Genomic DNA, 13,082 nt, shown 5'->3' with positions numbered 1-13,082 from the left:
TCCTGCCCTGCGTATGATGAGCTTTTGGAAATTATGGATCACGCCACGGCGAGGCTTTACTTGCCATGAAGCGGGTGAAGAAAGTGACGTTGCGAAGTATCTCGATGAACATTATTTTTCTGGCCATAACCCTCCAGCTCAGGTGAGCCTTCCTTTCTTCCTGTTTTTCATATAAAGATTGAGAAGGAATGGAAGAGGAGGTTTTTTTCCTCACGCATCCATCGATTCCAGCATACGAGTTATACCAACATCGAGGCGATGCGCGAAAGCGGTTATGAGAAGATGCCCCTATAGGGAGACGCTGGCCAGCTATCTCTCTTCCTAGCCCGTCTCGGTTTGAGGATCAGAGACTGGCTCAGAAGGCTAGTGTCACGGCTCGCGCTCCTCCCCCGCCCGCGGGTAGGGGTAGGAAGAATCGCGGGTCAAAGTAAGGTAAGTAAATGACCTAAGGGATGTGATCCAGACAGGGCGTTAGTGCTTTTGTCCGGATCAGAGTAATACCTCAGTATCTACTCATTTCCTTCGGGGGTCTTGCATCTGCCCTTATCTTCACCTTCCTAATTCCCCTGTAACCACCATCTCTCCACCTAACCGAGGTTAGGTGGGAAATTTCTTGCATTATAGTCTCCTATGCTGGACCTATTAGGTTTGGTTGGTTCTATGGCTTCAGGTCTAGAGGCTTCTTCGGACAGAGTCCTGGGCACCCCCTCTGCTGAGTTCAGAAACTGGGTGCTCGACTTGCAGTGTTTATTTCACTCGTTGATATATGTCCAGACGGTAAGAAAAGCCGGGTTTCGGCTTCATACTTCCTGGATCATGCGGCCATAACACAGGCTTCTACGGGAGCCTTCATGATCATCAAGCCCCCGGCACGCCACTGCAAAAATGGCTGTCTCGGGCAGTGCTCCCCTCAACTTTGAGGGTTGTATTTGAGCTTGCCTCTCCCGTTTGGCCCAGTACTTCCGGGTATCTGTAAACAGATGCTTGGAAAACTCTTACTATGGTAAGTGCACACGTTAAGCTTTGCGCACTTTTCTACAATCCACATGAGGGGTAAGTGTGCACGTTATGCTTTGTGCACTTTCTAAAATCCACATAGCTGGTAAGTGTGCACGTTATGCTTTGCCCACTTTCTAAAATCCACATAAGTGGTAAGTGTGCACGTTATGCTTTGCCAACTTTTCTAAAATCCTGTACGGTAAGAGCTACGTGCAACAGCTTCGTGCTCTTTCTGAGTGATTTAAAACCCCGGTTCCGCCTTGGGCACCACTCCTCCTATGTATCCTCTGGATACCTACTTTAACAGGGTGTTGCCACTAGGGGTCTGTTGAGACACTTCCTTCAGCACATACAAGGAGAAACGTGTGGTAGCCCCTGTGTGACAGGCCAAGACTAGTATGATTCTAGGCTCTTGGTCGTATTCCCTTAAAGGAATCTATTCCTGATTCCAAGCCTTGAGCTCTACCCCGGGCCCAGGAGCCTGACCCTAAAAGGTAAGTATTTTGGGGTATGTAGCCTAGGCCTTTGGCCGTAGGGAATAACGTCATTGACAGCCGTCTAACGTCCCAGGGGCAACTCCCATAGCAATATGGTAGAGTTGGTGCTTAGTGCTCGCCATGGTTCTGGCATGCACTCCCCTCAGCATGGTGGCGTGGGTATATCATTCCCCATAGCAACCCCTAGAGGACGCAGTTCGAAGTTCCCATGAAAGGGAACGTCTCAGGTTACTTATGTAACCATGGTTCCCTGAGTAAGGAACGAGACCTCTAGGTTTCTTGCCATGCTGCGGACGCAAGCTTCAGACGAAGAAGTGAATAATGTGTGCTCCCGGTGCCTATTTATACTATAGTCGCAATGGTAGTGACGTCATTGCTGTCGCCGGCACACAAGTTGGTGTTTTTTTAATGTATGCTTCAGACACGGGTCACGACAAGGCATTCCCCATAGCGACCCCATGAGGACGCAGTGTCTCGTTCCCTACTCAGGGAACTGTGGTTACATAAGTAACCTGAGACGTTTTATGCTTCTCATGTGTTGTAATAATTTCATATTTGACTTTCCTTATCCAGCTGCTCTTATGATTAATAAACAAAACATTTGGCATGCCAAGGTTACAAAAAGGGTTTATAGGCCTTTATGTTTGTAAAATATCGATGTCTAAATTTCAGAGCTTAACCAAATGCAGAACATAAACAAGAAGAGGAGCTTTCCCAGTTTCTATTTGCTAAACACAATTAGAGTTGAACAAATAGAAACTTCAATTCTGAGGTTTCATCCTCAGAAGAATCAACAAGAAAGCCAACAGAATGTGATATTTCAACGGTATTTTCAGCGCTTGTTCTTATCAGTTCAATGAATCAAGTTTTGACGCGCGTAATTCAAAAAAGCGAAAGTGAAAGTGTTTCTTTAGGCGTGTCTTCCCATGCTCTCGTTTTCATGATAATTTATGATCTTATGTTAGTTTCATCTAATTTTAATACATGATGGACATTCTTACCTGCATTTTTATGTCAATACTTATGATGGTCGCTGATGGTGAGTATTTTCACTTTACGTTATTATGCGAAAATATATTTGCTTCCTTTATTTATTTTATTTTTTTTTAATAAACGCATTAATCAATTTGTCTATTTTGTGATAGGGTTCATTGTGCACGGTCCCGCTGGCCCTCTGGTTGCTCCTCTGGGCTCTTCAGTGGTTTTGCTCTGTTATGTTGATGAACTCTTATTAATGGAGGATCTGGAGGTGGAATGGAGAAGAACAGACTCAGAGGCTCTGGTTCATCTGTATCAAGATGGTGGGAGTCGACCAGAGGCCCAGCAGCAGGATTATTATTATAGAGCTTATTTCTTTACTGATCAGATTCAACATGGAAACTTCTCCCTCCGTCTGGACAATCTGAGAGCTGAAGATGAGGGACGATACACATGTAGAGTATACAGTCAGCAGGATTCTGGTGAGACTGAGGTTCAAATAATTTTTATTCTCTCAGAGTGTTTGATAGTATCAGGATCAGATCGGTCTGTTTCTGCATATGATGGTGAGGACGTCACTCTGAGCTGCTCTGTAGACTCTCACATCAAACCTGAACACATTGAAAAGGTTTTATGGAGGAAAACAGATGGCAATATTCTGGTTCTGCTCTACCAAAACAATGATACTTTACCAGATTCATCAGATGAACAATACAGAGACAGAGTTGAGTTCTTCACTGCTGAGATCCCCAAAGGAAACTTCTCTCTCAGACTGAAGAGTGTCAGAACTGAGGATAAAGGAGTTTACATGTGTTTAGTGTTTGCTGGAGGACTTTCAGCCAATGCAACTGCAGAACTGGAGCAACTGGGTGAGTCGACAAACAAAACAAACATTAAACTATGTCTATTTCCACTAAATTTAAATGAACAACCTGGTTGGCAATGGCGATTTTTATTAGCTCCGCCCACCATTCAAATAATATGAACATACTGCTTTTGACATGGACAGTGAACAGTGTCTATCATTATTTACTTGCAGTTGGTGTGAACGAGATGCTGTTTTTTTCTTATAGTTAAAAAGTTTCTATTTAGAAAGATTTAAAACGTAAAGAGCAAATAACTTTTAACAATTAATGTAAGTAGCTGCTGCCAAAATATAATAGTTGTAGGAATCTATTTAAAGAATGAATTGTCTTAATTGCAAACCTCCTAATTATTTCTCTATAAGAAACTATGACTTAATATACCAAGTTGATTCAGTGAAGTTATACCTGGTGTTTGTGTTTCACAGGTTTCTCTTCTTGGCACATAGCTGTGTTATTTTTCTGTTTTGCTGCTACATCTGGAGCTGTGCTTCTGCTCTGCTGTCTGATCTACTACAGATCAAAAAACACTGGTATGTTTGAAAGAGAATAAATCTTATTTTTTTGTGATTTAACTCTGTATGTTTCACTGTAAGTGTTTTATTAATTTAACTGTGATTATTCTGCTTCTTCTCTCCAGTCACCAGCAGCATAATCTGGAATCTTCAGCTTTCTCTGGTCTTTTGTCCAAACATCTGTATGTTCTTTGCCTTCATGCTTTGGGGCTTTACTGAAGGTGAGTGCAGTAGTTTAGTGTTCTTAGTTATATTTGTAAATATGAAAAATAATATTAATATAATCTTAATAATGTGGTAGATTTTGTTCCTCGTCTTGTAATGTTGTACACATTTTTCTCATCCCTGATTCACATGTTGGTGTGTATTTTCTATAATGGTGGGACTCTTCAACACTTTCACATAACACAGTTTTTTTGTCATTTATTATCTGAAGTCCATAATTAAATATTCTGTTCCAGGATCTCTGCATGAGACTGTCACCTGCTGTGCTCTTTATATTCTGAGACCTGAAATGTTGATTTGGGCTTTGCGCTATTTAAAATATCTTCAAGGTACGTTAAGATTTAAAGTTTTTTTAAGAAGCTCAGTAAATGCATTTTGTATATTAAGACATTGCATTACAATATTGTTAGTGAGTAATTCTATTGCATTTAAATACGTTAAAATGTCAGTTACTGAAGCATCTGTTACTGTTACTGGCATATACTGGCAACAATGTTGAATGTGTCAGGAAAATTGTAGATTTTGTAGTGACATAATCTTTGACCTACCCACAACTTTACACTGCTTAAATGCTGAGTACATAGTGATGCCATGAATCTTGTTAATAAAAACATTCGGTTGGAAACTGTCAAGTATGAGTATGTTGATGAATATTGAAAATACATGGTTTTATTTTTTTACTGCATGCCTAAGAAACGTCTCAGTTACGTATGTAACCCTCGTTCCCTGAAGAAGGGAACAGAGACGTCACGTCGGTGACCGACAAATTGGGATCTCTCTTAGAGAGACCAATCCACTTCGAGTGTAAACTAAATGAGCCAATGCACATTGGCATGCGATGATTGCATCCAGCTGCCGCTGATCACAGCGTGAGCATAAAAAGGCAGCCGGTGCAACGCATACCAGGTTTTCACTGAGGAGCCGAGCCAGTGACCCGGACGCTCAGCGGTGGTACAGCAGCCGTGGCGACGGGATGTGACGTCTCCATTCCCTCCTTCAGGGAACGAGGGTTACATACGTAACCAAGACGTTCCCTTTCAGTCGGTTACTTCACTCGGTGACCGACGAATTGGGATCCCTACCAAAGCACCATGGTTGCTGCCAGTGTCCTGTGCGAGCCTCCTGCACCCCTTTTTGGTGAGGTGCAACGCATACTCAGGTTTTCACTGAGGAGCCAAGCCGTTGACCCAGCCGCTCAGCGGTGGTACAGCCTTCAGTGAACGAGGGTTACATACGCAACCGAGATGTTCCCTTCCAGTTGGTCACTCTCGACATCATGTCGGTAATGACCGACGAATTGGAATCCCTACCAAAATGCCATGGATGCTGCCCCTTCCAGTGTCCTGTGCGAGCCTCCTGCACCCATTTTTCGGCGTAGGTCGGGGCTCGCAACAAGAAGGCTAGTCACTGTTGTCGTAGCACTACCCACTTAGTGAGATTGGATAACACTGGGAAAATGTACCTGTACCACTTGGAACAGGAACGTTGCGGAAGCCCCATCCTTCCCGAAGGAGGTTTTCGGAAGCACTTACACATATGAACAACCATTTAGGTGCATATGGAAGATTAGATGTGATTATAACCCTCTTGGAAATGAAAGAAGTCTGCCGGGGAAACACGAGCTCTTAGGCTATACTGTGGACTTTACACATATGAAATCCCAGCTCTCTACCGGTTCTCACAGATTCATCGAGTGAGGGCCTGGCGCCGGACGTTCCGCCATGTCTGGCTGCCGAGGGGATGGAGGAGCTCGACACGGTCTACAGTACGGACACTCTGAAGCAGTTTTAGCAAGCCGACACTAAACCAGGGCCTCTCAGTGCCTTTACCCGTTTGAGGTGAGAACACAGGAGGATACCGGCTCCACACGAAGGCTATATAATCTAGCAAACGTGTTGGGGGTCGCCCAGCCTGCAGCTCTACAAATATCATATGAAGCAAACCCAGCGGTGTAACTGCCGCTGCAGCTGCCATATGCACCAGGAGCCTCTGAAATTGTTTCAGTGGGTCCGCTGTCCTGCCCTTGAATGAATTCAAGCAGTTCAGCACGGAACGCGTATGTTCCTCTGTGAGGCGTGCTGCCTGTTCAACCGAATCCAACTCCATACCAAGAAAAGAGATCCTCTGCATTGGGGAGAGTTTGCTCTTTTCCCAGTTGACCCGAAGACCCAACTGGCTGAGGTGCCGGAGTACCAGGTCCCTGTGCTCGCACAACTGATCCCAAGACTGTGCTAGTATAAGCCAATCATCGAGATAGTTGAGGATGCGAACACCCTGCTCTCTGAGGGGAACAAGAGCCCCATCGCAACTTTCGTGAAGACACGGGTAGACAGGGACAGCCCGGAGGGCAGGACCTTGTACTGATATGCACGTCCTTCAAACGCGAACCGCAAAAATGGTCTGTGGCGCGCAAGGATCGACACATGAAAGTACGCATCCTTCAGGTCGATCGCTGCAAACCAATCTCAGGGCCAGATGCACCCGAAGATGTGTTTCTGCGTCAAAATCTTGAACGGTAACTGGCGAAGGGTCCAAGATTGGTCGTAACCCAACGCCTTTCTTGGGTACAGTGAAGTAGGGGCTGTAAAACCCTGTCTTCATATCGGCTGGAGGGACCGGCTCTATCGCGTCCTTCACCAGTAGGACTATGATCTCTGCACACAATACAGGCGCATCAGCCGCCTTCACTGCCGTGAAGCAGATGCCACTGAACTTGGGGGGACGCCGAGCGAACCGAATCGCATAGCCGAGGCTGATGGTCCTCAGAAGTCAGCGAGACGGGCTGGGTAGCACTAGCCAGGCTCCCAGATACCGTGCAAGCGGGACCAGAAGAACCACTACCTTACCCGCAGTGGGGCAGCGAGGTGGAACGCAGGGACCCAACTCGGGCGGCTCGTGGGCGGACCGAAGAGGGGTCTGAATGTGCGATGCAACACTTACCTGGTTCCACGGTTTGGCATAGGGTGCATGAGTAGGGCCTTTGATGACTCTCTCGAACCGCCCGCTGCTGCCTGCTGGCGAGAGAGGAGGATGAGTGTGGTCTGGTGTTGTTCCGTCCGCGACTCTCTGTGCCATCTTGGGATCCAGAGACAGAAAACCGCTCTCTTGTCAAGTCAAGTCAAGTCACCTTTATTTATATAGCTCTTTTAACAATACAGATTGTGTCAAAGCAACTGAACAGCATTAATTAGGAAAATAGTGTGTCAATAAGGCAAAATGACAATAGTAAATACAAATTTTTCAGTTAAAGAAAGTTCATCATTGAATTCGCGCTCTCAGCTGGGTCTGCTTTGCCACCAGGTCCCAGATCTGCTTCTGCACGGCCTCCAGCTCGACCTGCAACGAATGCAGCTTGAACGTGTCCTCACCTGCACTCAAAGGTCGACACACATCCGCCATTAAAGCAAGTAACAGTGAGTAAAACAATGGTGATGTGTGTGAATAGAGTATTAGTAATGTAAGCGAGATTAGTGGCAACCACGCTGGCGATGCTAGCGGGCTATATGCTAATAGCGGACTCGGAAAGTCAAAAATAGAACTAGTGCTAACAAGGCGCTCTGATTGTTTTTGTTGTAGAATACGATAGGGGATATATTTACACGTTATAGAACTGAAAAGGATGGTGTATAAAATTGATTTTAAGATAAAAAATTAGACGACAAAGAATTAACTTGACGGAGCTCAAACTCAAAACACTCGTCGAGATTTTTGGAAACCAAATTCTCCACCCGGCCCTCCTCCGGGGGAGGGAGAGGTACATTCGCCATCTCCCAAAGAGCAGTTCCCTCTCTCTCTGGGTTGCCCATCCCGGGGCCTCTTGCTCTTCCGCTCACCCCCAGGTTTGACGGGGGCCTGGATGGGCGGGGTGGCCTGCCTATGCCCAGCTCCACAGCGCCACTTGCTTGAGGCTGCTGCAGATGCGGCACGGGAGCGGGGGTTGACGCAGGGGGCCGCCCTCGGCGATGAGCAGGCTGGGGCGCTGTGATCAGTGGACAGGTGGAGGCAGCAGCTGCCTGCCGGGGCAGGATGTGACGAATCGCCTCAGTCTGCTTCTGTGCAGCTGAGAACTGCTGGGCAAAGCTCTCGACCGCATCGCCTAAGAGGCCGGTCTGGGACACAGGGGCATTGAGGAACCGTACTTTGTCGGCATCCCTCATGTCGGCCAGACACAGCCAGAGATGGCGCTCCTGGACCACAAGTGTGGACATCACACGACCCAGAGATCTTGCGGTGACCTTCGTTGCTCGGAGCGTGAGGTCAGTAGCGGTTCGGAGCTCTTTCAGAACTTCCAGAACTTGACCACCCTCGTGCAGATCCTTCAGTGCCTTGGCCTGATGAACCTGCAGTAACTCCATAGTGTGTAAGGTGGAGGCAGCTTCTCCACAAGCCGTATAAGCACCGCCGGTCAGACCAGACGAATGCCTACAGGCCCAGGAGGGGAGCGACGGGGAGCCACCTCAAGAAACCAATCGTCCAACCTCAAGGGCTCAGGACACGGTGGAGGTTTTCTCGGTGGCCCGGGAAAGCATAGCCGACATCTCTGGATCCGATTCAGGCGTTGCCACCATCCTGGAGGGCAGCAGCGCAGCCGAATCTTCCTCTTCAGAAAGCTCCGAAGGATACCGCTGGTACGCTCTTTGAAGAGGGCCCAGCATGTTCCTTTGGCGGCTCGACTGGTTGCGAAGCGCTAGAGGAGTGATGGTCCCCCGAGGGTTGGTTCCCTGAGGGGTTTGCCACCACTGTAACCCTCAGACCGCTCGTGCTACTGCCCGAAGTAGCCCTCGCTTGGCTGCCACCAGGACGAACACTAGCGGCAGAGGCAACGGAGCTCCGCCCCCCTGGAGGAAATGGAGCCTGGCCACAATGGGAACATATCCATCCACGAACTCCACCTCAGTGTGTTTAATGCCCAGACACGTAAGGCATTAATTACCGTGACCGCATCCAGAAACGCACGGGTGAACGGCATCTTTAAAAAGACGATCTGTCATCTTTACAAAGACGCACCCATGTAAGGTCTTTTAGAGAAATAGGCTCTTTCAGGGAAATGGTCTTTTAGGTGCTGAGATGCACTGGGGAAATGACCGCTTGCAGCATGACAGGGGGTAGTGCAGCCTGAAGTGCGCAACCCACTCGACACAGGAACGACCACCGCTGAAGCGCCGTCCGCCAACACAAAAAGCTCCCTAGAGCGCGTTGAACTCATCGTCACAAACAAAGATATTGGTAGGAGCAGAACGATGTTATCGCTCAGCTCCGAAGCAAAAGCTGGTGTGCGTTACACCTGTTGCCTTTTAATGTTCACGCTATGATCAGCGGCCGCTGGATGCAATCATCGCAGGCCAATGTGGATTGGCTCGTTTAGTTTACACTCGAAGTGAATTGGTCTCTCTAAGCAAGATCCCAATTCATCGGTCACCGACGTGACGTCGAGAGTGACCGACTGAAAGGGAACCTAGTTATACAGTATCTGAGGTATTTGGCTTCTGCAGGGTGATGCACAGCCATGCTTCGGTGTTTCACTTTGTGAGTAAAAAAATGCTGTTCTCCATAATTTAGTCAATCAGGAAATAACTAACAAATAATACAGTTCCATGGCAGTGCATTAGTGCTTTACAAAATATTAATTTGATGTTTTCAACTCTTTCTGTCTACAGGCAACCTTAAATCATGGATCAGGTTTTTCAGAATAACAAGACAATTTGCTATTTTTACGGTCGTTGTTTATTCAGGTAGGAAAATTCAAATTTCACATAACAGAGGCCATCTTCATTATTTTTACATTAGCAGCAGCTATGTTTCCTTTACTTGTGCACAAATGTTTTGTTTTATGTTTCCCTACTTGTGCATAAAATTAGAATATTGCATAAAACATTTGCAAATAAAGCACCATTTCCATCCCATGTGTTGAAGAAAAACATCATCACTTCCTGGGAAACTGGCACAAGATATCAGTAATTAAGGTTGCTGCAACCGGGGAAGCTTATGGCTTTTTTTTCTTTCACAATAAATTACTTGTTTCTCAGTGCACAGATGAAACACAATAACAAACACTGTCATGTTAGTTCGGATGCCTGATGTTTGGGAATGCAACCGTGTGAGATTGAATTCAGTAAAACATTGTTTGACACACACTGTTCAGTTCATCACATCTTTATGCTGTTCTTGCTCAGGACATCATCTATCTTGTGTGACATTTATTTATTTATTTATTTATTTTTATCTATTTCTATAGTTCTTTTTACCTATGGCTGGAGAAAGAGAGCACATGATACAGACACCAAACCTCGCATATTTTCTGCAGTATTATTTGGAATTGTTGTGCTGAGTTGTCTCATCTTGAGTATAGGTAAGAGTCTCTGTATGATCTGATTCCTTATACATTGTTGAAGCTAAATGGTAGGATAAGTATATATGAGCACAGATTTATTAGGTTGATAAGTTTATTACCAGTGGTTTTGTTCAAATACATTTTTAAATTCTACAATTACCAAAAATGATAATCAAATACATACAGAAGATGCAAAAAGTTTCCTTTTAGGCCTAACTGTGTTTGGTATGTTTGTTTTTTAGTTGATGTCTCAAGGCATCCCAGTCAAGAGCGGCCAAGCAGGGCTTCCCATGCAACCGAACTCAGTGTGAACACAATTTTTTTCAAAGTACTATTAATTCTAGAAAATTTTAGTTTAATATAAACCATGTGTTAATGAGTTGATAAAGCACATGAAAATAAAAGGGGAAAATAAATCTGAAATATATTTCTTGACTGTTACCACAGTCTGTTACTACTTAGACCAACTACAGGAGTATCATGTCATCATGTAACATCATGTGACTAAGCCAAAACTGAGACATTTATCTTGTGTAATCAGCAGACCACAGTCATCCCCCACTGTGATAGACTGTATTTGGAATCTTGTAATGCATACCATTAATGCTTGCCTTTCTTCTCTCTCCTTTTTGGTTAGGTTGCAGATACAAGCTCTTTATATTTTGTCTGATTATTTCTATCCTGTCTGATTGTCAACTGTTCCAGTTCATCATCTTATTTATTCCCTCTGAAGGTAACACCTGAATTCTGATCCCTTCATAATTTATGAAACTGATATGCAAAAAAGTGGTTTGTAAAAATGCCACTTACATAAGTTTTTATTCTGTGTTAAAAATAAAAATGAAATACAGTTCAGCCAGTGTCACAACTTGACGTAGAACTTGTAGAATGATATTTGTACATAAATGTACTTAAGTCATTAAGTATTCCACAAGAAAACCACTTCTAGACTCTCTTTTTAGTGATTGAACATTTATGTTTAAGAACTTCTGAGCAATTCATATGATGAGTTTTAATGACATATTATTGACTGTTGATTTGTTTGAATGGGAAAATAATGGACTGTTATTCTCTTATTTTAGAATTTTTTGTTGTGGTAGTTGTTCAGCCACTACTGCTTATCTCTATACCACTTTTACCTCAACTGCAAGCAGAATTCAAATGTAAGTACATGCTGAAATAAATTCTTATTCTTGTATTTGTATAGGTGTGGAAAGAGTAAATCACATAATGTTCCTGTATGCATACATTTGTGAGGATTTTATGAATAGAAATACAACCTGTATAATGTTTACTTAAGTCGATATGAAACAGAAGTTGCTGTCCAATTTACAACCAAACTCTGATGTATTTGATTGAAACTACTAAGAAAAAGAAAAACTGGATGTGACTTTATTTTATCCACTGGTTGTTGATTGTATTCTGAAAAGTGAGCAGTGTTTACCAGAATAAAGGCAAATATGTAAAAAAAAAAAAAAAATACACAAAGAAACAAGAATAAATTGAGCACAATAAGACCAAAAACACGTCTAAAAAAGGAAAGTTCACCCAAATATTTAAAAAAAAATTCCCCTTGATTTACTCACCCTCAAACCATCCTAAGTGTTTATGACTTTCCTCTTTCAGACGAATACAATCAGAGTTATATAAAAAAATGTACTGGCTCTTCCGAGATTTATAATGGCAGTGAATGGTGGTACAGATTTTAAAGCCCAATAAAGTGCGTCCATCCATCCATCATAAACCATAATCTCATAATCTCCTCCGATAACTGGCATACACGAGTACACGAGAGAGTGGCGTTCCAGCAGATGACGTAGGACATAGGCGTACCGTAAGCTCCGGTGAGAATATGCTAGTCTCTCGAAAACCAAGTTTTGTTTACAGCAAAGGAAAACATCTCAGGTTACGCATGTAACCATGGTTCCCTGAGAACAGGGAACGAAACGCTGTGTTCTCTAGAGGGCGCTAGGGGAACGCCTTCAACGTGACCGGTGTCTGAAGCATGAATGAAAAAACGACAATGAACTTGACATTGGCAGGTGGAAGCCCATGACGTAAGCAAATGAGCGACTGCGAGTATAAAAGGAGCACCTGTGGAATATGTCATCCTCTTTTGTTGTCTGAGGAGGCGCAGGTATGATGCCCGAAGCATGGCAATGAGACCCAGCGTCTCGTTCCCTGTTCTCAGGGAACCATGGTTACATGCATAACCTGAGACATTCCCTTTCGAAGGGGAACTCAACGCTGCGTCCTCTAGAGGGCGCTAGGGGAACGGTTTACCCACGCCGTCATGCTGAGGGATGAGTGCCCAAAAACTGGATTCCTTAAGTCAAGGACTCAAGGAACACCATCCCTGCCCCAGCCAGATTGCTTTTGCCAGGACCCAAGCCACAACCTCTACAGGCAGGCTCAAGCTCGCCAGCGTCGTAGACTAGCTCACCTACCAAAGTACAGAACTCTAAGAGTGGAGGTCTCAGCATAACGACTCTCTAGAATGAGAGGAGACCTGGCTACACTCAACGCCAGGGGCAGTTAGTGAGGCTCAAGAGCCTACACATTAATACTGCCTAAGCGGAGCTATGCAAAGTGGAGGCTTCAGCAGAACGACTCTCTTAAACGAGAGGAAGCCTAACGACACTCACCATAGTTGAGGGACTGTCAAGAGTGGAGG

General features: G+C 44.8%; 1 protein-coding gene across 1 annotated transcript; it reads left to right on the top strand.

The window, feature by feature from the left end:
• Positions 1-2,480: 2,480 nt before the first annotated feature.
• Positions 2,481-12,841, top strand: LOC107553613 (butyrophilin-like protein 8). Its single transcript, XM_016235901.1, has 9 exons — positions 2,481-2,535; positions 2,642-3,343; positions 3,766-3,870; positions 3,978-4,073; positions 4,314-4,406; positions 9,735-9,809; positions 10,313-10,426; positions 10,651-10,713; positions 12,741-12,841. Exons 1-9 carry the CDS (start codon positions 2,481-2,483, stop codon positions 12,839-12,841), a joined length of 1,404 nt encoding a protein of 467 aa, XP_016091387.1.
• Positions 12,842-13,082: the final 241 nt, after the last annotated feature.

The sequence above is a fragment of the Sinocyclocheilus grahami genome, unplaced genomic scaffold (assembly GCF_001515645.1).
Source record: "Sinocyclocheilus grahami isolate Dianchi unplaced genomic scaffold, SAMN03320097.WGS_v1.1 scaffold476.1, whole genome shotgun sequence".
Lineage (NCBI taxonomy): Eukaryota > Metazoa > Chordata > Actinopteri > Cypriniformes > Cyprinidae > Sinocyclocheilus > Sinocyclocheilus grahami.
This window is presented reverse-complemented; position numbering and strand designations above follow the sequence as displayed.

Excerpts from the sequence above, each read along its gene's own strand:
- LOC107553613 (XM_016235901.1), top strand. The coding sequence starts at position 2,481 with ATGATGGACATTCTTACCTGCATTTTTATGTCAATACTTATGATGGTC. Across the intron at positions 3,344-3,765 it reads TGCAGAACTGGAGCAACTGG|GTTTCTCTTCTTGGCACATA; the intron begins GTGAGTCGACAA and ends TGTGTTTCACAG. Across the intron at positions 10,714-12,740 it reads TTCCCATGCAACCGAACTCA|TCAAGGACTCAAGGAACACC; the intron begins GTGTGAACACAA and ends GGATTCCTTAAG.